The following is a 26009-nucleotide window of genomic DNA, read 5'->3' on the forward strand; positions in this document are numbered from 1 at the left end:
TGCCCAACTGACTTCTCATCTCACTTATCACCATTCCACTATATTCCAATATGGGTAATCACCACACATTTCCACTCCTCACAAAGATGAAATCTATATTCCAACGGTATCAACGACCAGCCCAACAGAATACCCAACAGAAACCCCTACCAGTCGACAATTTCCAAAAGCTACCACCAGAACTAGTGGAAATACTCTTCACATTCCTCTGGGTCACGGATCAAGTTTGCTTCGCGCTCACTTGCAAATATCTCTTGGCTTGCTACCAGTCATTTCTTCGCGTGCGTAAAACGGGGGTTACTGAGCTCCTATGGCGTGAACCAGTTTCTGAATCGCGTTTGGTTTGTCAACTTCAGAATGACCGTTGGCGATACTGCTGGTGGTGTTATAAACTCCACCCATTCTCTAGACGGAGAGCCTTTCTACACATGTGGGGATACAGAACAAAGTGTTGTCCTGCTCGTGACCTAGTCGGTTGGACGATACCTGATATTTGATGGAAATGCAAAGCTGCCGGACTACCTATATTCCATTGGTCTAACTACCATGCCGGTGTTCTTCTTCGTGCGTCGTATTCCACGATACCATGTTGAGAACGTTCACAGATGGGAATTGGGGTATCTAAGTGTCTCTGATGACTAAAGGCGCTAATTGGCGTTGCTCTGATAGTGTTGTCATGGCAGAGGAGAGAATGAAAATCGGGGATGTGACAGTGAATGAACTGCCCAGATACCTAGGTAGGTATTACAGTTGACTGAAATTTGACGAATGAAGGCAGTCAACATCTTCTGAAAGTGGAATTCTGCCTATGATTGACAGTGTGTGCGAGATTACCCAAGGTGTTCTATGTTGCTTCTTGTTGTTTACTGCTTTTGCAAGTGAGAAACCCGTGGACTACAAACTGGATCACGTCCAATTGCTACCTTCCTCTTTCTAATTATTCCCCAATTCTATCTCGAAAGACAGTCATTAGGAGTACCCATACTGCATCTTGTAATATAGGCTCAGTTTATTGAAGGCCAGGTCACTTTGTTGTATAATGTTCAATTTCGATTTATTTACATTGAATCTCCCAATTCCGCTTCTGTAACTTGACTGTTGCCACCACGCTATCCATAATATTCGACGATTCGCTCGGTGAGTAGCAAGATGAGTTCGCTAATTGCCTTGTCAACCTGTGGGGTATTGACGCTGCTCCAATGAATAGCCCACCGAACTCTCCGTGTGAGTGATGTTGTCCATAGGCAAAATTAAACAACGATAGTTTTCGCAAAGGTGCTGTGTTGGAGGTGCTGCTGCTGTAGCTTTTTCTGGCTTCTGATGGTGGTAGTGGTGATGGTGGTGTTATTACCTTCCTTTTCCTCTTCCTTTTTTGTTTGCTTTTGCGATGGTGTTTTGCGATAAAGGTGCTTGTCCGGTCATGTTGCAGGGCCGGATCTGCTATGCAGTTTTGCGTTTGGCTGCAGATAGATGGCTTCGCTCGTAATAACAGAGTTTCCAGATGCCCAGGTTACAACGACTTGATGATGAATTCCACATGTCGCCGCCATCAAACCTTTGAACGGCGACCACAGTCATGTCCCAGAAGAATTCTCAAATTTCAGAGAAATTCAAGGAATCCACCGTTTGTCCTCGGCTGCATCCAGGTGATCAAAACGCTGACTTTTGTGTCCCAAAGCCCGTTTGCCAAGTCATGCATTGTAATCTTTACTGGAGCCGAGAACATATTGTCAGGAAAAGGATCTGCGCAGTCCCCCTACTGATCACCCAGCCCATTCCAAGGACAATCTTGCAAGCGACCGAGACAGGCTCCACCCATCCAGCCAACCTCGGGAACTCACTTCATCGCGCTTGCAGATTATCCCTGTGATAAGTAGGCCCAGCGAAATGGGACTGGTCTCCGAAACTTGACCGTAGTCTCCGTCCTGTGGCTCAAGTAGAGACAATAGAATATTCACCACCATACCACTGTAACCCAGCAGCGAATCGACACACACAAAGCAGGCAAGACTCAACGTCGCTTTCTGGTCGCAGGCAGAGCACCGAGGGAGTTTCGAGTGTTGTTGGAAGAGAATCAACCGTGTTAAGAGAAAACAGATCTGGCTGTGGTTAGCCAATTGTACGACTTTAAGGGTATGGCGTGGAATCTCACTTGGGCAAGATCAATCAGATGTCGAGTTGAGCAGTAAGCAGGTTTGAGTGACAAGCAAATTTGGGTCGGTGAGCAGATTTCGTCGGGTTGGCGGCTGGTATGGACCTGGAAACTCAACAAGCGTCAGCAAAAGCTGGTAAGGCCCATCATCGCAGAACTCTATCTAACTATCTAAGGAGGTTGGTTTGTGGAGGTTTTCCGTCTGAGTTTTATTCAACCTCCTTTCCATGTGTTGTCCGCTCAGGAACCTTACCTGAAGATGCAGGAGTGTACGGTTGCTCTGTGTTGTATGTTGGAGAGATCGTTGCAGAGCACTGAGTTGCAAGCAAGCTGGAGCAGACGGCGCGGATATGGGGATTCCTGGTAAACGCCAACAAGCGTCAGCAAAGCTGGTGAGATCCCATCGCAGAGTCCTATCTAACTATCTATGGAGGTGGATTTTGGGGGAGGCAGTGCTCGACCTCCTTTACATGTGGTGTTCGCTCAGGAACCTCACCTGAAGTTGCAGTGTGCGGGTGGCCAGTGCATAAATGGCCAGGATACCCTGCGCGGGAAATTCACTTGGAGTGGCCCCGGCAGATGTTGCTGGTCGGCTGTTGAAATCGAGGCGCCCGGAAGGACCAAGTAGCTCTGGACATAACTTGGAGCAAGCAAGTTGGCAGTCTTTGCTAACTTGGCTATGGGTATGGAGGTGCCTGGTAAAAACCAACAAGCGTCAGCAAAAGCTGGTGAGATCCCGTCGCAGAACTCTATCTAACTATCTGTGGAGGTTGGCGTTGTGCATTCAACCTCCTTCCCATTTGTGTCCGCTAGGAGACCTCACCTGAATGTGCAGTGTGCGGATGGAAGCTTTGGCCTTTGGTTTCGACAAAGTTGACGTTGACCTTGATGATGACGGCGATCAAAATAGCATGGCTTGTATGGCCAGTGTAACCCACATTGCAGGCTGTAGTCATGTTTCATCACGCAAGGCCCTGTTCGATACGGCAAAGGAGACACGGAGGCAGAAATCCCTAAAGGCAGAGGATAAAAAAGTTTCCCTGCGTCAGCCAATGGACTGGTGAGGTCTTCCACTCGTGGTTGCGAGCCAAAAGAACCCTAGGGGTTGATGTAACTCTGGAGTTCTCACCTGGTATAAAGATTGAACGCCACTGTGGAAGTCCTCATAGTAGAAGGTATAGAAGGCAGAGAAGGTGGAAATCCCTCGAAGCAGAGGAAGAAAAAGTTTCCTTGCATCAGCCACTGGACTGGTGAGGTCTTCCACTCATTGCGAGCCAAAAGAACCATGGGGTTGATGTAACGCCGGAGTTCTCACCTGGTATGAATATCGAAGGCCACATTGATGTAAGCTGGACTATGCAAGGTGGATGGACTGTGTTGATGGCAAGATGGTTGGAAGTGTTCGAGATGGAAGGAAGGCTAGAAGCCAGAACGTGCTGAGATCCCTAAAAGCAGAGGAAGAAAAAGTTTCCCTGCGTCAGCCAATGGACTGGTGAGGTCTTCCACTCGTTGTTGCGAGCCAAAAGAACCCTGGGGGTTGATAACGCTTGAGTTCTCACCTGGTATGAAGATCGAACACCACTGTGGAAGTGCTTAATGGTAGCAGGGTAGAAGACAGACAGGCAAATATCGAATCCCTAAAAGCAGAGGAAGAAAAAGTTTCCCTGCATCAGCCACTGGACTGGTGAGGTCTTCCACTCTTGCGAGCCAAAAGAACCGTGGGGTTGATGTAACGCCGGAGTTCTCACCTGGTGTGAAGATCGAACGCCACTGGGCGAGATGAAAGTGCTCATGGTAGTAGGGTAGAAGGTAGAGAAAGCACAGATCCCTAAAAAGCAGAGGAAGAAAAAGTTTCCCTGCGTCAGTCAATGGACTGGTGAGGTCTTCCACTCTTGCGAGCCAAAAGAACCGTGGGGTTGATATAACGCTGGAGTTCTCACCTGAAGCATGAAGAGTCACCATGTGGTCATTGGCCCCTTGAGCAGAAAGAACATTCAAGCAGAGTCGACATGCATCACAAGCATGGACTGATGTTTTTGTCTCTGCAAGTTATTAGCTGAGTAACAGGACAACGGGTTCCAACATTGTTCATTGCTGTGGGCCATGAAAGAATGATAAGTATAGATGGATGATGAGGTATCAGGAGGTAGACATGAGGCCATGGAACCAATGCAATACCACAAGGTGATGAAACAGAACTATGAAGTAGTAGGGATGGAGCAAGAAGGGGAAGGGAAAGGAGAGACAACAAGGCGAGGCGTGAAACAGCCCAGACGTCTCAAGGCATAGAAGTGGAAGGAACAAAGGGTGGAAGGAACAAACGAGGGAAGGTACTCACGGGCAGTCAACATGGTCCAGATGACGTGACTAGCTGGGGGTCACCAAGAGAATCATCATGCAAACACATCGTAGAGACGTAGGAAAAGAAAGAGGGGTGCAGAGAAAATGGCCATGAAGCCATGAATGATGAAGAAAAAGTCCAAACCCCCCAGGGGGGATGCAAAATTGATGGAAGGTGGATGGAAACATGGAAGGAAGATAGATGTAGGAGGAAAGAAAAGATTGGGAGAGAAGAGAGAGAAGGAGGGTATTTATATGTTGAAGCTGCGGGGTGAAGCTGAGGTCCTTCCGTTTTGGGGAAAGTAGTTGTTGTCGCAAATAGGGAAGGTACCACCCTAAGTTAACGCGTCCCATGTCTCGAGACACTGGGTATACAGACGACCTATCCGAGAAGATGCGACACCGTATTCCAGCAGGCAGTCTAGAGAGTCCAGAATAGCCCATTAGGAAATATCAATATTTAGCTAGGTGTATTGAGTATCCTGTAGAGTATTATAGAGATATGCAGCCATCTATGGCCATCTGGGGAGACGAGACACAACGCCTTCTGAAGATGGAGACTAAGCCTAAATCTGAGATCACATGGACACGTTACCAGGTAGACATCAGTCCAGCACTCGCCTAATACACATCCGACGCCGAAGATATTGTCAGAATACACTGAGCCATACAAGCAGTACTTATGAGATGGTGACGCAGGTGTTCACGGGACTATTCGGTAGAGAATACCTTCAAACGAGATACTAGAAAAGACAACAGAGTATTCTGTTATGCACTCTACCCAACGTCATTTCTACCGAGTGAACTGGGTATTCAGATTATCGAAGTCCTACGTTGTCGAGGGCAAGGCCAGACAAGCGGCCGACTACTTGTATATAAGACGTGGAGTATGTGTAGTCTTCATTGCATGCTAAGAATGATATTCAGCAAATATCAGAAAAGGTTAATACAACAGTGTGTAAACGCTGGAGGTGACTGAATGGCCTCCGCAGCATAATGAGTTTTGGTAGACAAGTAGAGAACGCATAGCATAGCAGGGTATCAAATAGCTCCAAATGTCGATTTCATAGTAAAAGGTACATGTAGGAGACGACGGAGAGCCCAAGTCCCGGGGCCCCTGGCAATGACACTCATGAATCCTTCTTCTTGCGACCCTCGACAACACGCATAATATCCGTGACGCTATCTTTGTCACCCTTCTTCTTCTTGGGGCCACGCTTTCTCTTTTTCCCGCCTCGCTCGTCGTCGTCAAAGTCGAGCAGGGGACCATCGTCCTCTTCCTCTCCGTCTTCGTTGCGGCTTCCTCCGAATCCCATATCCATATCTGCAGCATCCATAGCCTCTCGGCGGTGTGCCTCTTCAATGAACCGCTTGTGACGAAGGGCTGTCTCAGAAGACTCGTCTGCGTGGCCCTCTGCTGAGGGAGAGCTTTGTCGGAGGGCTGCAGCTCGTTTGAGGGCAGCAAGAATGGTTGGATCTTTGGTGAGGGGGTTGGATCGGTCGACAGGCTCCTCTTCTGCTGTAGTCGAGGTTCCAGTCGTAAAGTAGTTCTTGGGTTTCCCAGGTGCTGTTTCAGAGGCGGCGGGTTTCTTCTCTTCAGTCATGGGAGCCTTTTCAGGTTTGCGAGTAGCCGACTCTGCCATTTCACCATCTTCATCGGACGATGACTCGTCTTCGAGACCAGCGAGGGGATTGTAATCATCACCGACACCAGCAAAAATGTCGTCATCTTCGGGTTCCTCTTGTGCAGCAGCACGGGCAGCAATATCAGCTGGAACGTCCATACCGAGCGGTTTGAGACTTTCATCGGGCATCATGAGGTCTCCTTCGGCAGGCACAGGTGCTTCAATGGGCTTATCAAGCCACCTAGTCTTCCTCTTCGTATTTCCTTGCGCATCAGTAATGAGGAGGACTTCACGTCGACGGCCGGTCTCATCACGCTCTACAAACCGCTTCTTCTCCGGCTTTCCATCGCTCAGCTTCTTGAATTTTGAGCCGAGTATCGACTCCGGCGGCGGAGCAGGCGCAGCAGCAGCAGCACGGCTTGCCCTCAATTCCCGCAGGATTTCATCGCGGGTCTTGGGCCTAGCAGGCGGCGGTGCCATGGTCCCCTTCTTCTTTTCTTTCTGTTGCTTTGGTGCAGCAGCAAGCTCCTCAAGTCCCTTCTCTTCCATCATACGCTCGAATTCCTCATCTACGTCTTCTTTTTCGGGGAGCGGCGCAGGCTTTTCGGCCGCTTGCGACACGTCCTCACCAGCTCTGATCCTCTTCAACAAATCCATATCCAGTCCTTTGACCATGTGTGTGCTCGCGATGTCACCTCCGACTCCGAGGTCTCGGCGGAGTTTGTCGAAGGTAGCCTGGTCGATTTGTCCCAACTTAACCATATCCTCTAGTGCCTTTATGCGCGCCTCTAGACCCGTGCTGCTCTCACTTTCGTCCTCTGCATTGCGCAATTGGGCACGATCCTGATAGCCGGTCGGTAGCGATGTACCCTTCGGCGCAGCGGAGGACTTGAATCGCTTGGAAGGTCGATCGCCCTCGCGGCGTTGGTCGAAGAGCTGGCGGGCAAAGTCCACACCAGTGACTGAGCGTCTGTAGTAGTGCCACAGCTGTTAGCTTCCTCCGGAATCATAGCAACCTGTGAAATCAAGCGACGTACGGGGTCATGGGAATACTGGACCGCATTCGCGACCCCAGTGACCCGCCTGGGGTTGCGCCGCCACGCGGTGCATCGCGACCAGGCGCTGGGCTCTGGTCCTTGAGTTTTGACGATGACTGGTCGGCTAGCAGCCGGCGAAACTGCTCGTTATTCATGGTTCGTGAGCTTAAGTTGCCTGGAATTGAAGTCAAAAAAAAGGCTATGTCGAGAGGTGAAGATCCGGCTTGGCACTGATAAGATAAGACTATCAACTTATCACATTCGGCCCTATCTAGGTAAGAACGACAAGCATTTCATTATAAAGACAATTTAGGTAAGTCGCATCTCTATTTTCCATTTTTACTTCCCATTTTCCTGATAAATGGCACTGCCCAGTATATATGAATTGATGGGCGGGCATTTGGTTAGGATTCCAGGTTTGACGGGATTGTGTCTAATAAGCACAGATCGATATCCTGGCGATTGACTGTATCCTTAAACCCGGCCTTTACTGTATCAATAGCAACAAGAAACAAAAACATACAACAGTGAGGATTCGCTGGTGGTCACCCACCCAACTACTAACTCACCGGCGTGTGGCTTGAGTACGGCTGAGCGGACGGGAAGCCCTATTTTCCACACCCTATGGTCGTATGTATCATTTTACGTGTGGGAGCAGATTATGGCATGTAGCTTATAATGATACCCGTATCTTGACCTAGTTCCCGAGGATATATATAGATATATAGCCGGGGGGCTTTCTGATTCAAAGGAGGGTGGTTTGTATCAATCACCTTAGTAATCTTTGGTATAAACTCGACTTCACAATTTCTCGCTCGTCTCGATCCTAACCTTAATAAGTTTATAGGCCTAGCGGTTGTCGTTGGCGACATTTGGCGCACTGCCTCTTGGATCCCCGTCCATCCTCAGCTTGTTGAGTGACGTTTGATCTCAAGCTGCCGGATCGCCTACGGGCGATGGCTTTTTTTTTTTTTTTATTTTTTTATTTTTTTATTTTCCTAATCTTATCTATTATTTTTATTCTTTCCTAACCTTCCTTGGAATGATAACCACGCATGCAACTAAGCTAGCTCTAAAACTGCGACTTACGCAATCTATGGGTATCCACAGGCCGCCATACTTCGCGATAGTGAATCAGCGCTGAGGACTTTCATAAACTCCAACATGGTCTTCACCATCAGAGAAGGATTGTCTCAACTCGACTGTCGTTCATTGGAAGAGACACGCCGAGCGACATGGCGCTACTAGATGCTACCAGTCGAGGTCCCCTAGGTGAGTCCTGCTTTGGACAGTTTGGCGGATTATATACTACAAGTGAACGAGATTGACAGTAAGAGTTCAGAATATAAAGTGTGTATTGGGTATCAATATAAATTCATAGCTGCACGTATTCATACAGGAAAGTGAGCAGAAGAGATATATATCCATCTCAGGTCACCTTGCTCAGCTCAAAAGCCTATGCGTACGAGTCATGAAGGTTTTAGCAATTTCAATGTTTTCCCTTAGTACAAAAATCGAGGAGAGGGAGCGAGAAATAAAACGCGAGTGTTAACTTCCCAGTAGAAAAATATAAGGAGGAATATATGTAGCAAAACAAAATCATGTTAATACATACATAATGTAGGCTCTGGGGATCGCGATAATAAATTCACAAATCCAATCCAAATTCGACTTGAACGTAGCCTGGTATTTTTGAATCATAACTACCAAGTGAACCTATTGATGAAAAGCATGTCCGATATACAGTGAAAAAGAGATGAAAACATGGTAGAAATGCATAATAACGAAAGGAAACGAAAAAAGCGGCTAAACACACAATCACGATCGTTTCCAATTCGCCATCGAAAATTCAAAAGTAAAGGATCTAAGCGCACACACATCAACAATCGCAAAAAAAAACCTCATTTTTATGTTCATTAGATAGTCTCCCAGCCTCCGCTGTTAATCTCGGACTCCAGCTTGCGGCTGATAGTCGCAGGGATCGAGTGTGACAGCCAGACATCGCGCAGTAGCCGGTCGTATCGCTTCTGGTTGAGGATCAGCTGGCGGTTGCGACGGAGACCGGGGTCGACTTCGCCGTGGCGGTCGAGGTAGGGAGCGTAATGCCAGGATCCGTTCGTGTTGTGCAGGTAGAGAACCGTGCATTTGCGAATATTGATGAAAAGACCAATGTTTTTGCCGCATCTATTATGGAAGACTGATTAGCTGGAGAGTACTTGTAAACGAAGTGTGAGGGTATAATGACTTTTGAAGATGTTGGTTGCAGCCGCCAAGTTTGTTTGACATGCAGCAGACTGCCTGTGAGCAGAATATTTCTCCGCAGAATAAACAGATACTGGGATCGGTGAGCTCCTTCTTGGAATTGGGGCAACGGCGACGGTTTGCCTCTTCGATCAGGCTATCGAAGTACTTAGGCAGGCCAACAAGCTCGAAGATAGCAGGGTGCGACAGACTGGGCCAGAGACGGTGGTCTTCGAAGCGGATGCCTGAGCGCGAGGCGTTCCAGTGGAAGATCCATCCTGAAATAACTGCGTCGAAGGGGCTGTTTGTCTTGCGTGCGGGCTTGACAGACATGAGAATCTCATCAAGGGAAGGCAGTTGAAGTGCTTTGGTCAGACGCTCAAGCTCAGAGGACTCCACATCAGCGAATCCTGTATTGGGGAACTCGACACCGTGCTGAACATGAAGAAGGATAACTGCCTTGCGGAGGAATGCTAGTCCGTAGCTCGTAACAAGTCGCCGGACGGCAATAATGATGCTTGGGGTGGCAGTTTCCTCTCCATCCTTGACGTATCCACTCTCAGCGGGGAACGAGGAGCCCTCAGCACGGCCGACAGAGTTTGCCTTCAGTTCAGCAACGATCGAGTCGAAGAACTGCTTGGTCACTCCGAATTGTTCTTCAGATACATCAGCAGCCATAGTATGGTCCTCGGGATGGGTGGCGAGTTCCTCCTTCAATCCCAGTGGCCAAAGAATGAAAGTGACAGCGACCTTAACAATCTCAGCCACGAAGCACATCCGCACAAGATGCCTGATATCAATATTGAGGACTGGAAGCAGAGACAACGATGATTCTGCAAAGAACACAAAGGTATCCACAGCAAGCAGAGGCTCGATGTTACGGACATCATTGAGCAAAGCTGTGCCGCTCAAACAAGGGTGCCCGACAAGTAGCTGGCAGATCTTTTGACGATGCATCTCCTGGAACTCATTTGTTGTGCGGCTTTTTGATGGCCCCGTCGAGTGAAGACACCCAACAGCAGCATATGTCAACACCGTCTCTGATAGAACGCGCAGATGGGTAAGCGTTAACGAAGGAATTGTGTCGAGCAAGGTCGAGCCAGGCTCTGACTCAACACCACGCTGCGCGATCTCAACTGCAGCAATGCTGAAACCAAAGCTGCGAATTAGAGAATCAGTATGTACAAGATCTTCATTGCCATTCGCCTCAGAAGTGTTGTTGAAAATCGAATTGACATGGTTTGTCGTGAGTGTCTTCTTGAGTCGCCTATAGCTCTGAAGCAGTTCCGACATAGGGCTGTCCGAGGGACTCGACACCTGCTGAAGTGGGCTGGAAGGCGCGAGGTCTTCGGTGGGAGGGAAAACACCTGGCATTGGCATGCGCGCTGGCGTGATGTATTGTGCAGAGGCAGTTGCTGGGAAAGACGAGGCTCTCAATTGATCAATACTATTAGAAAGCGGAGGAACCAGGGTCTTAGACAAGTAGTCAATAAAGATGTCGGTATATGGTTGAGGATAGGCTTTCTCCTTCTCCATGAGGACTGGGAAGTTCTGCGGTTGATTCAATGAGTGCTTGAGGCCTAGTTGAATCCACTGGTCGAATGATTCAGAGGAACTAAGCGGAACAAGGGGAGACTCTTCCTTGCCCTTCCAGGAGATGGGGAGGAATGCATTTCCAAGAGCTTTGCAGAGAGGACAGACAAACTCCTTGAGATTAGTGTTCTCGGGATGGTGACGAGCAATCTGCTGGGTGTGTCGCCGCTGTGTTGCCGTAAAGTACTGCTCAAAACAGGAGTAATGCATTATGTGCCCACAACCAGTAGTCACAGGCCCACGAAGAGTACTCTTTGCGTTGAACCCTTTGCTCAGTCCAATTTTTTCGCTAATGACTTCACCACCAGAAGAGTCAAGACGCTTGATGGTAGTATGGTTCTCTCCGGATACACCAAATGGCCGCACTTGTTCAGCGGACCTGTCCAGACTTGTGGGTGTTCTGAGCACCTCACGAATCCTATCGGAGTCCCTGATATCGGTCTGTCGCAGAATTGTGCTGTCTTGAACTAAGGCAAAGGTACCGTAGAGCCTCGAATCGCTGGTCTCTTCCTGGCACAAGATACATGTTCCGCTAGGGTACTTCCATAGCTTCTTTAATGGGGTAGCGTCTGTATCGGACTCGATGTCGCTGAAATCTTCTTCGCCCCAGTCGATGTTACCCTGACTGTTCAAGAATTGTTGCTGCTGCTGCTGGAACTGCGCCATCACCTTGGCTTGCCTCTCCAGTGCTTGCTTCTTCTTGACCTCCCTGTCGTTGTCTGCGTCAATTGCGGGAGAGTTGGTGTCAATTCGGTCGAAGGGGAATTTGAGAGACGCAGTTGCCGATGAATACGTGCGAGGGCGCTTTTGCCATAGACGTTTGAGTATGTGTCGGATTTTAGGGCCAGATGCGGTGAATTCAGTCGTGACGGAAATTCTCTCCAATAAACCGACGATGGTCAAATGGCCGGCCTTGATCTCTCGCGTCTTTGACAAAGCGTTCCAGTTGAATGAATTGGAATGCTCTTCTACCATATCATTTTCCTCGGAATTATCTTCCAGCACTGCTGCAAGGATAAGATGCAGAATCACTTGAAGGAAAGTCTCAACACGTGTCGGTGGGATAGTTGGTGTACATTCTTTTGATGAAATAACGTATTCCAAGCATTGGTGAACAATCTGGGCAAACAGCATCGTTCCGGCGAATCGGGGGAGATCTGAGAACACGCCGGAGCTGATGGGTCGAAGTTTTGGCTCAAAGACAATGTCAGAGGCATTCTTGCCTGTCTTTTTCGCCATCCATTCCTTGTAAATATTCTCTGCTTCGTCTCTTTGGTTCTTTGTATAGTGTGCGCTGTATGGATCAACAAGATCGAGATGTTCGGGCTTCAATTCGAAAGTACCAGAGTCACTCAAGCCCTCGGGTGGGCGGAAGTTGGCGACATCTTCCAACACATCTTGGAACATGTCCGAGTCTAGAAGCTTGTCACTAAGGCGGGTTGAGAGGTCGGAGAAAGACAGCGGCTTGAAGCACAAGACATGAGCGATGTCACGTTTGATGTTTTCATGGGTGAGGTGAGTGCTGTCATCGATGGCAGTCAAAGATGTTCGATCCGTCAGGAGGATCACCAGTAGATGAACAAATTCCTCTGCCACATCCACAATCTGGGTATCTTCGTATCCAGGACGGGGCATGTAGTTACGAGCCATCCACTCAACCATGCCAAAGCGGTGTGCAATGGAAGCAAGAACTCTGCTAGGATCACAAGTAACCAGGGCAGTCTGGAGAAGGAAGATATCTCTGTAGTAGGCAAAGTCACGAGAAGAGACTCCACGGTACTGCGACATTTGGTGCCGAAGACTGAGACCATTGCGAACCCACATGCCAGCCTTCATTTGCGCCAGCCAAGCGCAAACTCGGAGTGGATAGTCAAACATGGCCAGAAGCAAGTCCTCCGGTCCAAGGGCAATCAAAACATCATCAACACTACTAGGGTTCGCAGTCTTGGCGGCATGGATCTCACTCCTCGCCGCATTGGCAGCGTCAAAGAGAACGTCGCGCATAGTCTCGCTGCTTATGTCTCGTCCGCATTCAATAAGCCATGACAATGTGTAGTGAAGGGCGTGGTGGAAACTGATAGATCCACGTTCCACCACGAATTCAACCACCCGGTGGCAGGGGACTTGGCCAGAGGCGCCGACCTCAAAATCGAAAGGTGGCAGCAGCTTGAATCTTACTTCATCCTTTATTTCTGCTTGGTCGAACCGCTTGCGTTCTACGCCAGCTGAATGGAGAATCGCAGTAGTGGTGGTGGTCTCGATTGCCCTGAGAAGGTTGTCACCGTTGTCAATTTCAGGGTTGCGGAAAGACTCGCAGAATTGGCGACAAAGTCGGTTGATCTCCCGCATGAGAATTGACGCACTGATCCAAGCATCCGTCTCATATTCAACGTGTTCACCAACAGCGCGGACATTAGGGCAAATACCCTGTGACAGCTTGACGAGATCAAGGAATTGAGGAAGATATTGTTCCTCAGTCCGCACACGGTGCTGGACATATTCAGATTGGAGAAGGTATCGGAGGTCAAGGAAGAAGTGGTAGAGACGTCTGTTTGTAACTGAGCCAGCATCGAATGCCAGCGTGGCGTTGGGGTTCACGGATTGTGGTTCACCAACTTGTCTCGTAGTCAGGAAAGTATAGAGAATAGACATCACCTTTGTGAGGAAGTTGCCTCGCACAACAATCTCTTCGGTGATGGATGGGGTTGTGAGAAGCTGCAATGAAAGATTGACAATCGAGTGGTCCGGCTCTCGATCCGCGATGAGGTAAAGTTGAGCCAGAGCCGTGTATAACGCAGACAAACGAAGACCCATAATGCGCTTGAACTGAGGAACATTGACAACAGTGCTGATGTAGAGATCACGCAAGTCGGTTCGTGTCTTCTTCCACAACCTCAAGTCATAGAGCACCAGCCAGTCTAGGCGAGTACGCTGCCACAGGTCTTCATACGGAGGTACCTTTTCACCTGGAGCGGGAATAGACGGCCGGACTTGCCAGTGACTTTCTGTGTTCGAAGGCCTTTGCCGATGCGAACCAGGAGTCTTAGGAATGGGGATATAGCCAGTAGGGGCGGATTCAGGGCCAGGACTTTGAGATGCAGACGGGCCTCGTTCGGCAGAGGACCGATCTGCGGTTTGAGCCGGTGCTGGTCGAGGAGGTGGCGGCTGGGTGCCAGTGAGTCCGGCGAGAATGCGCTCTGCTAGAGCAAGTTCCTGGTCTGCACCTGCCAAGAGCATATCTTCGTCTTCTTCCTGATCACGAGTGAGTTCGATGTCCATTTCATCGTCATCTTCATCATCAGCATCGTGGGCCTCGACATAGTCTTCGTCTTCCTCTTCGTCTATAACATCGTCGTCAAGCATATCATCTTCGTCATCGTCGGCGGTCAAGAGGACCTGACCATGGTTAGGCAAATTAATCATGAGCGTGCGACCTGGAAGGTTCTCAGTCCGCTGATGATCGTCAATGCCCTTCATGCCGATATCTTCGTTATATCCCCCACTGCCCTTTTTCCAGGGCGTAAGCATTTCCTCACAAATGATTTCTCTGATAATCTCATTGTCCTCGAGGATTTCACAGCCGGCAATATCAGCCAACCACTCCACTATAGTTGTGCACATTTGCTCGCGGAAAGTATCACGCGCAGAGCGCACCGTGACGGTAACCTTGATCTCCTCAATTATCTTAGAAACGCCTAAGAGTCTGTTCAGGTCCTTCGAATACTTTATCACACTGCGGCCCATATCGTTTGTTTCATGAGCCCGCGCAACGCCAAAGCTATCTCGTTCACGACAAGCACGCGTGACCTGATGAGAGACATCGCGAATTGTATGCTTCTCATCATTCCACAGCATGACCGCAAATTCAGGTTCTTCTTCCTCTTCATCGCCAGCGCCATACCGGTCCGGACGCAGCCGAGAGGCTTCCTCATCTTGCCTGATGCCCTCGACAGTTTTTGGCAGCCGCAATTGCTCCGGGGAGCAAGAGATAACATCACAGAAGTAGTCGAGCACACGGGATATAGTCAAGCGGATCGAGGCCACAAGCTCAGAAGGCAGTACCCGCTGCGCCCGTTCCTTGCCCTTGGTATTACCACTATCGGTATGAATTGCGCAAAATAGCGGAAGGCGCCATGCTTCGTCATCACCACAGTCACAGCAGCCACAGTTTCCGGAGGAAAGCGAAATCTGATATTGATGTCCGGTGTGATCCGAGGAATCGAAGCATCGACTGCACAGCACGCACGTATCATCTGCGGCACAGGTCACGCATCGGTATGTGGCTTCCCCAGCACGGAAGATATGACCGCAGCGCTTGCCCCGCGCTGCCTCACTGTACTCGGCCCCTTCCCGGGCACCTTGAGCCTCCGCCAGTTTCCATGGTCCGGCTGGAGTTCCTTCTGGGAACAGCTGTTGTAATAGGTCTGTGTTGTGTCCGACAAGCGATCGGAAGAGAAGCTCTAGTAGGTCCTTCTCGGCAGCGGGGCCATAGCGGAAGTTGTGTTTCTTGGGCAAACGGAGAAGACCATCACCGAGCAGCTTCTCACAATCCCCCAGCATGAGCATGATTTGTTGTTGTGGCCGGGTTATCGTAGCGGCCGCTCGGGCTATCACAAGTGGGTGATGGAACGGAGCGCCGTTGTCGCGACAATGCGCTCAAGGTAGTAATGGTCCGACGCAGGTGGTTTCTTCGCGGGTATGCAGGCGGAAAAGAAATTTTCAAGTGAGAATACAAGAGATCGGTCTGGATCGAGTCGATAGAGTTCTCAGATGTAGTTCACGTTACTCACACACTGATACTTTGTGGTGGGGGGAAAGTGAGAGCAACGGGTGAAGGTGGACCAATGCAGGCGAGCAGATCAGCAGAGATACGGTAAAGTCATACGCGATGGAAATTTGAATGTGGAGCTTAAAGTCCAAAAGGTCAAAAAAATACAAAGTACAAGAGATCAAATTAAAAGTCGTTTGTAGAGAGAAGGTAACATTTTTCGCTATGACATCGATGGAACCGGTCTGTCAGTAAACGCCACAGCCACGCTACGACCTGATCACCTACAGAAAACACGCCACCGTTTGAACACTTGAAGTTATAAAAAAGACAACAGTGAACAGTCGCTTATGGACTCTATAAATCCAATTCATCTAGCTAAGGATGTTTATATGTGAGAAGAACACCAATGTGCTTTTGAATGTTCGTTTTAGATGTCTTTCTAGATGTATACGAAAGCGGTAATAAGCATCAACCGTACAGACTTTTCTACGTATAACCAGGGATTGAAAGTCAAAATACAGATTTCCATCTATCGCATACAAGCCCACATATGGGATGAGAAACAACAGGCACGAGCTTCGCTGGCTTTTCCATGCCCCTTTACCCGCGGTAAAATATACCCAACATCACTTTCGGCAAGTGCATTTACTCGTCATCCTCCTCCTTAACCAAATAACGGTGCTTGATGTCCTTCCATTGGCGCTGTAAAGTGAGAGAAATAGTCAGCGTGGGTCCTAGCCTCGGGTATTGTAGTCCATCGGGAAAGAGGTTCACATACGCCCTGGTTCCAGCTGTCCCAAACCTTGTTGGAGGTGATGTCGAAGGCACTATTTTGACGTTGCATGGTCAGTGTTCTGTATAAAGTGCACAGCATGTCTTACATGCTTGGAGACTGGATGTAACCCACAGCTCAAAAGCGAAGGCGCCGGCAAAAGCAGTGGTCAGGAGAACAGTGTTCTTGCGCATGAAGGTCCTAAACACAGCGAAGAGTGCCTCAGTTAGATTTCAATTGGACGATTTCGATCGCGATCGTAGGACCTAGAAAGGGGAGACATGCGAGTAGATAACGTTTGCGAACTGTCATGCGAGAGGTCAGTCAGTACTGGACATAGCAGTGCAAATGAGAGCACTGGGAGAGGAAGTAAAGACATACACCAGCCATTGTGAGAGATTGGGGTGTTTGCACACGACCTGAATTAAAGGATTCGACAGGAGGATGGGGCAACGAGAGTTGAAGTTGTGAGGGTGAAGTTGCGAAGGCTGAATCTGCGGGAATTGCCGGTCCGCTGATTGGCCGAGCCTCCGGCCTTCCGCACTCAACTTTCAATGTTCGCGTTGTTTTTCTCTCTCGATCTTTAGAGATATTGATATTTGCCTTGGAGCTTGGCTCTGTCAAGTTGCTATCAGATATTTCTTATTCTGCCAGTCCATTTCACAACCTCGACCCTACACACCACACCATGGCCTCCAACGTCGCCAGGTCCGGCATCACCACTGATGCCCAAACCGGCGAACGATACATTCCCTCCTCAGTCCGTGCTGACGGTTCTAAGCGCAAAGAGATTCGCGTGCGCCCTGGCTACAAGCCCCCCGAGGATGTCGAACTATACAAGAACCGGGCAGCGGCAGCATGGAAAACCCGCGGAAAAGGCGGGGTGCCGGGTGCGGAAGCATTGAGCAGCGAAGACGACAAGACCAAGACCGCAGCGAAACCCACAACTACCGCCGCCACTGCCGCCAGCAACAAGAACGCTAAGCGCCGCGAAGCCAAGCGGAATGCGAAGGAATCCGACGAAGCCGGTCCAACCACTGAGGGCAAGGGCGCAGAGTCAAACAACTGGCGCGTCCCCGCACCCGCACCTACGAAAGAAGAAAAGCCTGCTGAAGAGCCGATCGATATCGAAGCCGAGAAGGAGAAGAAGGCCCGCAGTCTGAAGAAGAAACTCCGCCAGGCGCGGGATCTTCGCGATAAGAAGCAGCAGGGTGAGGCGCTGCTGCCCGAGCAGTTGGAGAAAGTTATCAAAATTCAGGAACTTGTCCGACAGCTGGATGTGTTGGGGTTCGATTCCAATGGTGATAAAAAGAATGGTGAAAGCAATGAGAATCCTTGAATACCTTTTTGAACTTTCAGACGCGGGGTAAGACCAAATTCAATAACCCATATCCATGTGTCGAGTATATGCCAATATGCATATCAGTTTCGTCAGGGCCTCCTGCAAGCACCCTGGGACACCTGTTGGGAGCCACCAGACTATCCTACATTATTGTGGCAAGTGATTGGAATTGGGGTGCGAGAAATATTACCTATACGGCGCAACCACCAGCCTTCCCAATCACCCACCGCTTCGCCTGTGAGGGAATCCGGATGCTGTCACATGTATCTGCTATTCCGTTAGTCGGAGGTCTAGGTGCTCTCGCCCTTGACCCTAAATTGGGATCAGAACTGAGGAGGGTAACAGATTTTGCAAATGGGTCAAATTCAACCTTTTGTTGACCGACCATGGGCTGGCAGTGATTTAGATATTAGAAACTGCACATTTGATATCCGGCCAATGCCGTCGATTTCCGACTTTCAACAACCTTGGAAGAAAAATATATTATTACAAAGATACATTTACTATACATGGCTTTGACTTTCTCTTGTGTACATTCCCAAGTACAAGTAGCAAAACCGCAGGGACCAGTCACATAGCATCAGATTTTGGAGTCAACAAGACGAACAGGAGATGTCACAATGCCACCCTCGAGTCTCCAGCGTTTATAATCAAAGGAAGTCCACGGACGCCACGGACTGGGCTCACCACTGAGCCGGTTTCTTCCGATGCCATAGGTGGCAGATAGGATACCCTGTTTGACACAGTCGCCCACACTTACACCATTATACCAGTTTCCTGCGAGAATAAGCCGGTTGTTGTACTCCTCGCGAACTGTGTTCGAGAGCTTATACATGCGGTCCAGATGGCCGACTGTGTACTGAGGAATGGCATCCTTCTTGAGACGACTCCGTGCGACAGCTGGGGTATCAGTGATATTCATGTGTCTCTTGAGCATGTCGCGGGCCATTTTCACTGCGGTGTCGTGGTCTGGATACTCTTCGAAGCCATCCCAGTAATGTCCACCTAGCATGACGGTGAGTTTCGTTCCAGGTGCAGAATCTTGGTTGACTTCAGATGACGAAGAATCCGTTCCGTTCCCTACACTAGAGGACGAGGCGAAGATGACGCCAAGTCCACATTCTGGGTTCTGTTCGTAGGGTATCGAACGCGGTATGAGGTATCCAAAGCCATCCTCCACGGGTAGAAGGTTGGGATTTGGGTAATAGAGATTAACTACCATTGCCGTCACGGCGTAGTCCTGTTTGCGTAGTAGAGATGGACTCAAGCCGACAGGGTTCAGCTTGGCCTTTGACTGCTCGGTTTTGCGCATGAGCTTCGCAAGTGCAACTGGAGGAATAGTGGAGATGACATATCCATAATCAAACGTCTTGATTTGACCGTGAATGTCTGAGTAGTATTCCATCTGTTGACAATCAGCATCAATCCCGGGGCCCAGGGAGCTCAGGGATAGAGCATGGCAATGCAGAATAATTCACATACCGCAATCACAGGATGGCCTGCCCAGGCACTCAAACCTTTAATCTCCGTGTTCATTCGGAAGACGACTTTACCGGATGCTTTCAACGAAGCGATCAGTGCTTCAATAAGCTGGCCAACTCCCCTCGGAAAGGTAAAAGTAGTAGCTCCAGCCGCGAGGACTTCTAAATCATGCTGACGGCGCACTAATTCAGGGCCTGCAGGCATGGCATCTATAGCCATAAAATCATCCATATTCCGGGTCTTTGTTTTGGAGATCGACCTGGAGATAAGAGACGCCGTAACTCCACCAGAAACCAACCCGCCAATGCCCCCAATGCCTCCCTCAAGGTTGCGAATGCTACCCAACAGTGTTTGGGCACTCAATCGATCGATATCACCAGCATAAATTCCATGGTACACAGCGGAGACGATATTATCTGCAACATTGGGGCCAAAACGACGTCCGATGAAGTCCGCAACAGACTCATCCTCCGCCCATTCAGTTGGGTGCCGGGGCGGAGTGAAGACATCCTTCACTATCCCTGAAATAAATTTGTTAAATAACGGCTCCTTCATAGTATTTACGAAACTATCGAAGTTTTCCCCGAAAGAAAGTTCAGGCTTCGGCGCCGGCATGCGAACGAGACGGTCCGGGTAGTAGATGTAGCGATTCTGGGCCGCGGGGCTCGTGCTCGGGGTAACAATGAGGTCTTTGTACAAGCCTAGATTTGTAGCCTTTCGGAAGGGTCAGCATATCAAGGGATTTAAATTCTGAGTATGCACACGCGAGTAATACTCACCAGGTAAAGCAGAGGGAGTGACCCTGGCAGCGCGCTCCTTAACGTCCGCGGCCCATATTCGAACACGACATTGCCACCATCGACAGGAACTGTTTCGGAATCGATCCATCCACCGAGCCGGTCCGTTTTCTCGAACAAATTGATCACTTTGCATGTGGGGTCTTGCGCGAGTTGCCAGGCGGCTGTGAGTCCTGTGATGCCACCGCCGAGCACGGCGGCACTGTATGCACGTTCTTGGCCATTGAGAATATGAGTCAATTGCCTTCGTCTCGGTCTTAGTGTTCTAGAGACACATGGTAGCCGCATCTCTGCTGATCAGAGCAAGGTTTGGTTCGCAGTTGGTTGGAGAATTGAAGCTAAACCCGAAGGTCCTCGGAACCTTCCGTTCTTACTTAAGCTACGCGGGGAGCCCTCCAGGACGGGAGCACGGGAGCTCACCCAGTTTCCTCGTCCCACTACAACAACCCTACAAGCTTGCACAATGCTTCATGAGACATTCGCGAATTTGTCTTCGCTTCGGTATTATTCTTTTGAAGATCAACGGGGGAATCTATGAACAGGACAGATAATAGTATCTGAAACAAAAGCAAATGCATAAAGAGTATCAACGCCATTCCCTCCAGCCATTCCTCGTTCACTGATCAAGATCGGATTGTACATGGTATTCTTCGCTTCGGAAACAGACTGTTGTGGGATGTGTTTTTTTTTTCTGGGTTTTCGGTTTTTGAACAGTGATTTTCTTCATTGAGTGTCATGTCAGGCGGAGTCACGCGGTCAGCTCCTGGCTCTGGGTGTTCTCCTCGGTGTCCGGCTTGATCAACTCTTGCGGTCCATCCACATCCGTAACAAACTTGCGCTCGCTGACATGCTCTCCAGAGTGCGGAGTCCACACCTTGTCGGTGTAAGCACCGCGCTGACCCTCGGCGTGCTTGTAGGTGCACTTGGGGTTTAGGCAGGGATTAAACTTGCAGGCAGTCTCGACATGTGTAAACTTGCATCCTTCGGTCTTACAGTCGGCTCCATTGCGGCAGACTGGCATACTCGGGTGCTTGAAGTGACAGGTGGGGTTGGTGCAGTGAGGAAAGAACCGACACATGGCCTCTGCCTGGTGGGCGGATCGCACTGCTGGTGAAGGGTGGCGTCCGGTGCATTTCTTGTTCTTGCAAGCTGCACCGAATGAACAAGTATCAGAAGGATCGATTGAAGTGCCTTCGGGGGCGGCAGGTGATTGATGGGCGAACGGGCAGTCCTGGCGCGAGCATCGTTGGTTAAAGCGACACACACTGTCGGGGTTGCTTTCATCTTGTTCGCCACCCGCTGTGCTGTCCATATCCACATCTGCTCCTTCTGCCGCTCTCGGCTTGTTGTAGGCGCGCTTTCCTCCACGCTGGCCACCTCGCTCCACCCGGTTGAAGAGCGAACGACCTTGAGAGCCATTCTGGGAACCGGCTTGGAAAGCAGGGTTAACAGCGGGCGGCATGAAGCCAGGCATGAATTGCGACATCATCCGGGCTTGTTCTTCCAACATCGACATAAGCTGCATCTGGTTTTCGGGGGTCATCTGCATCATGGGGTTGCCTGGCATTCCCATGGCACGGCCACCGCGACCATTTTGCTGTCCGGCACCTCTCATTTGACCCCGGCCATTGTGACCAATGCGCCCGTTTCCTTGTCCGCGCACACGATGTAGAGCTGCATCCGAGCCACGATCCAGGTTTCGATTGATTTGGTTCAACATTCTTCCCTTGCCGCCTCTGCCGTTACGCATCGCTTTCGGTCCTGTGGGGCTATTGAGAAACACTGTCAGCATATTATAGACATTAGCAGAAAGACATGATAAAAACCTACATCTCGGTTCCGGCCTCGCCCATCTCGGCATCCTGGCCGTTGGTCTCTCCAAACGGATTGGGCATCGTTTGAGCTGAGTTGTCGAATTCCATCGCCGAAGGGTTCAACTGTCCCATGGTAGCATCGGTCGGGGCTGGAGCAACCCCGTTGATTTGTTGGTTGAGCATCTCGACTTGAGTGAAAAGCCATTGTGAAAACTCGAGGGCTGCAGTGTCACCTTCCTGGAGGCCAAGGAAATCGTTTGAAAGTTCGGTGGCGATTTGCTCTTCGGTCTTGCCGTTGACCAGCATGAGAACGATGTATTCGATCAGTGGTGACTCTTGGCCATCACTCCAACCCATCTCCACCAATTTGGGCTGGATGACATTTGCGACTGCTTGCGCAAGGGGTGTCTCTAAAGTGATTTGAGGCAACATGGCGAAGGTGATTGTGAAGTCAGGGAAAAGTGACAGGTTGGTGAGAAATTCACAAAGAGAGAGCAGTGCTGATAAAAGAACTTGCGCCACCCGATAAAGGCGTTTCGGATCTTATCGGCGCGACTAACGATGAAGATGCGATGAAAATGGTATGTAGTAGCGGTTGGGGTTAGGAGTGAGGTAGATAGACCAGTAACAGGTTCTGGTAGAGAAAGCAAGACTTTAGCAAGCAGATTGATGTGAAGCTAAAGATCCGACGACCAAAACGGATGTTTGATCACGTGGATGTGGCTGGCCGGCGGTGAGGTGGGGCAATACATACAATGCAAACAACCACCACATGTGCTGACGAGGTCGATTTTGGTGTCAATCAAAAAGAGCTCTTGGTTCTATTGAATCTGATCTTAATGGCTCGATGAAAGAGATAAGAAAGTTGAGCTGTTGAAAGGCATAAGAAGGAGTGGAATTTGCGACTACTAAAGGCCGGGTTTATATATTCACAATGCCTATTGTTCCACTACCAAGGTACTGAGTTGGTTGTTGCGAATGGGGTTAAATGGTTTCTGTATACAAAGAGAAGTATTCAGACAAAGAACTCACCGATCAAGTGATGCCCGAGAAGGGAATAATAGCAATTGTCTCAAGGCTTCCTGGGCTGGTTGCCTAAGGCATGAGTAATTTGGCCTGGAATATCAGGCCTGAAATACAGCCTCGGGCCTCCTTCATGAAGAACATGTGGACTGCATGTAACTAGTTAACTAGTTATGCAGTGCAGGAACGTTTATGTGGCCTGCAGGGCCACCTATCCACAACTGTCGATCTCCCCGCTCTGAATCATATGCCATCAACCCCTGTCTGCCGAGGTGTCATGTCTTCGCCATGCATCTTCCCCAGATCGTCAGTGTCCCCACAACAATTATACAGTGTGAAACCGAGATCAGTGGGGATCTGTGCCTAGCCTAGCGCCGTATTGGAATCTCAAAGCAATAAGATGGATCAATGAACGAAGCATGAAGTCACATAATGCGGGGTTCGCAAGCATGGCTCCTTTAGGCCATCCTCCTACACCTCTTTGGGATATGGGAAAAACACATCATTGGACACTACAAGTTCATTGGAATTCTCCGGAAACCTGGGGTGGTTGTGTCCCCAGATTGATAAACGCTGCAACCCGTATGGTCCACACTGTTTGACAAGTTCGTCTTCATAAACTAGCCTTCCCTGCCATATGTTATGCAGCATATCAGTTCTTTTTATATTACTCTGAGTGTGTCCCCTCGAAGCCAGAAACCAAACCAAACCCAATTTGGCCCAGTATAACGGCATCATGATCGAAGACCTCCTCGCGGGGATAACACCCAGTCGGGCGTCACTATGGCTTCTAGGACTATTTGTTGCATTCTGTGTGTTCCGCAAGTTTCAAGCTTCAATACAAATCGCCCGTCTCGGTGTCAGAGCTCCCAAAATTGAGTTTCATCTCCCATACGCTCTCGACTTCATCTTCCAAGGCTACCAAGCCAATAAAGTGAACCGCGACATAGAATTCTGGGATGCAAAAGTCGGGCAAGCAGGCGGCCTAACAAATGTGAAGACAGCCGAGCTCGATGCTGGGATTTCCACCCGTATGGTCATCACTAAGGACCCAGAAAACATCAAGGCACTCCTCACCGGCCAGTTCGCCGACTACGGTAAGGGTGAGTCCTTCCACCAGGAGTGGAAGGAGTTCCTAGGCGACAGCATTTTTACCACAGACGGGGAACTATGGTCTCGCTCCCGCCAGCTCATCCGTCCGATGTTCGTGCGTGACCGCATCGTCGACACAGAAATCTTCGAGAAGCATGTTCAGAAACTCATCCCGCTTCTTGGCGGCAGCGACTCCCCCAGCAGCAGCAAGGTAGTGGACGTCGGCTCACTCTTCTTCCGGTATACCCTCGATGCAGCAACAGACTACCTGCTTGGCAAGGGCACAGACAGTCTAGATAACCCGGCAACACGGTTCGCCGAAGCGTTTAGATATGTGCAACAGCGTCAAGCGGAGTACTTCCGTTTCGGGTGAGTGATACTCGATCCTGGGCGACACAAGCACATCCTGTCATTGGAGCCTCGCAGAACCTAATCTAACATTCAACCCTAAAACAGAGTCTTTAGTCATGCCATGTCACGCACCGAATTCCGCAAGAACCTCAAGATAATGGACGAGTTTCTCCAGCCATATATCCAAACCGTTCTCGCCCACTCAACTGACGAACTCAATGAGAAGCTTTCGAAGCACGAGACCTTCCTCGACGCCCTAGCCAGCTTCACCCGCGACCCCCGCGTTCTCCGTGACCAACTAGTCGCCGTCCTCCTTGCAGGCCGCGACACAACAGCCGCCACACTATCCTTCTGCCTCTTCGAACTATCGCGCAACCCAGAAGTCGTCGCCAAGCTGCGCGACGAGGTCCGCGACAGACTCGGCGTCGGTGCCAACGCCCATAAACCCAGCTATACCGATCTCAAGGAAATGAAGTACCTCAACGCAGTGCTGCATGAGACGATGCGTTTATACCCAGTCGTGCCATTCAACGTGCGCTACTCGCTGCACGATACAACGCTTCCACGCGGCGGTGGGCCGGACGGGCTGGCGCCTGTGGGAGTGCGCGCAAACTCGCGGGTTGTTTACTCGACAATGTTGATGCAGCGGGATCCTGATCTGTATGACAGCCCAGGATCGGAGAACTACTTCGATCCTGGAAAGTGGATTCCTGAGCGGTGGGTTTCCGGCTGGCAGCCCAGGCCGTGGCATTTCATTCCGTTCAATGGTGGACCGCGAATTTGTATTGGGCAGCAATTTGCTATTATTGAGATGGGGTACACTGTTATTCGGATTTTGCAGGCTTATCAGCGCATTATTGCGCTGCCGGTTGGTGGGAAGGATAAGGTTGAAGACCCGGTGCTTCGGTTTGAAGTTACCCTCAGTCCTGGCTCCGAGTTAAATTGCGTTTTCCTCAAAGAGGGTGAAGAGGCTGTGCATAATGCCGCTAAGGTGAATGTTGCTTGAGCTATGGTTGATTGTTCGAACTATAGTATGATATATTTTCTTTAAGATATGAATTTATGCCCTGCTTTTAGCTTTTGGAACAAGATGGAATTTATATTGTTGCATTCTTAGTAGTCGATAGGAAGATCTAAGCGGAAAGGTATCCTCCGTAAATAATCCCTATAAGCTCTATATAAGGATCTAATTCCAAGGTTCAGAATTTTAACCCCTGACATAACTACATGTATTCAGAGGAAGAGTGCCTTCAATAGCGAGTCGTTATCAACCTAGCTACCTATTCCTAATACCCGCAATAGCGACACCATTCTGTTCTTTTTCCAACCCCCTTCAAATACCTAAACGAAGATATAATCGTGGCAAGCCCAAACCAACACCTACCGGTGTTGGTGGGCCCCAGCGGATAACAAATTCTCACTGTATCACAAATTGTAAAATTAAGTATCTTTTATATGGTACCTCCATACAAAAGATACTTCTATGCAATATAATCGTAACCTCAATTTTTCTCAACTCTCAGACTAGCTTGAGTAAAAATAAAAAAAATAAAGATCTAATATAGGTCAGATTTCAT

The 26009-nt window shown here is 49.5% G+C and overlaps 8 protein-coding genes across 8 annotated transcripts; 2 read left to right on the top strand and 6 right to left on the bottom strand.

Moving 5' to 3' along the window:
• Positions 1–2618: 2618 nt before the first annotated feature.
• N7471_009796 (uncharacterized protein) lies at positions 2619–3108 on the bottom strand (the record flags this gene model as incomplete). The annotated part of the gene is made up of 2 exons (XM_057282515.1): positions 2619–2782; positions 2976–3108. 2 exons carry the CDS (start codon positions 3106–3108, stop codon positions 2619–2621), a joined length of 297 nt encoding a protein of 98 aa, XP_057133398.1.
• Positions 3109–5622: 2514 nt separating this feature from the next.
• On the bottom strand, positions 5623–7309 carry N7471_009797 (uncharacterized protein; the record flags this gene model as incomplete). The annotated part of the gene is made up of 2 exons (XM_057282516.1): positions 5623–7087; positions 7155–7309. 2 exons carry the CDS (start codon positions 7307–7309, stop codon positions 5623–5625), a joined length of 1620 nt encoding a protein of 539 aa, XP_057133399.1.
• Positions 7310–8801: 1492 nt separating this feature from the next.
• N7471_009798 (putative ubiquitin-protein ligase E3 component (UBR1)) lies at positions 8802–15554 on the bottom strand (the record flags this gene model as incomplete). The annotated part of the gene is made up of 2 exons (XM_057282517.1): positions 8802–9338; positions 9400–15554. 2 exons carry the CDS (start codon positions 15552–15554, stop codon positions 9071–9073), a joined length of 6423 nt encoding a protein of 2140 aa, XP_057133400.1. The 3' UTR covers positions 8802–9070.
• An 850-nt stretch (positions 15555–16404) lies between these two features.
• N7471_009799 (cytochrome b-c1 complex subunit 9) lies at positions 16405–16921 on the bottom strand (the record flags this gene model as incomplete). Its single annotated transcript, XM_057282518.1, has 5 exons — positions 16405–16461; positions 16538–16586; positions 16667–16732; positions 16817–16836; positions 16913–16921. The coding sequence occupies 5 exons, from the start codon at positions 16919–16921 to the stop codon at positions 16405–16407; spliced, it is 201 nt and encodes a 66-aa protein (XP_057133401.1).
• Positions 16922–17219: 298 nt separating this feature from the next.
• On the top strand, positions 17220–17870 carry N7471_009800 (putative RNA binding protein Pym; the record flags this gene model as incomplete). Its single annotated transcript, XM_057282519.1, has 1 exon — positions 17220–17870. The coding sequence occupies one exon, from the start codon at positions 17220–17222 to the stop codon at positions 17868–17870; it is 651 nt and encodes a 216-aa protein (XP_057133402.1).
• A 583-nt stretch (positions 17871–18453) lies between these two features.
• Positions 18454–20440, bottom strand: hem14 (oxygen-dependent protoporphyrinogen oxidase; the record flags this gene model as incomplete). Its single annotated transcript, XM_057282520.1, has 3 exons — positions 18454–19278; positions 19356–20069; positions 20135–20440. 3 exons carry the CDS (start codon positions 20438–20440, stop codon positions 18454–18456), a joined length of 1845 nt encoding a protein of 614 aa, XP_057133403.1.
• A 460-nt stretch (positions 20441–20900) lies between these two features.
• Positions 20901–22398, bottom strand: N7471_009802 (mRNA-binding protein NAB2; the record flags this gene model as incomplete). The annotated part of the gene is made up of 2 exons (XM_057282521.1): positions 20901–21921; positions 21983–22398. 2 exons carry the CDS (start codon positions 22396–22398, stop codon positions 20901–20903), a joined length of 1437 nt encoding a protein of 478 aa, XP_057133404.1.
• A 1327-nt stretch (positions 22399–23725) lies between these two features.
• On the top strand, positions 23726–25438 carry N7471_009803 (cytochrome P450; the record flags this gene model as incomplete). The annotated part of the gene is made up of 2 exons (XM_057282522.1): positions 23726–24450; positions 24538–25438. 2 exons carry the CDS (start codon positions 23726–23728, stop codon positions 25436–25438), a joined length of 1626 nt encoding a protein of 541 aa, XP_057133405.1.
• Positions 25439–26009: the final 571 nt, after the last annotated feature.

This window comes from Penicillium samsonianum, assembly GCF_028829775.1.
Source record: "Penicillium samsonianum strain IBT 33392 chromosome Unknown utg000005l_segment0_segment0, whole genome shotgun sequence".
Lineage (NCBI taxonomy): Eukaryota > Fungi > Ascomycota > Eurotiomycetes > Eurotiales > Aspergillaceae > Penicillium > Penicillium samsonianum.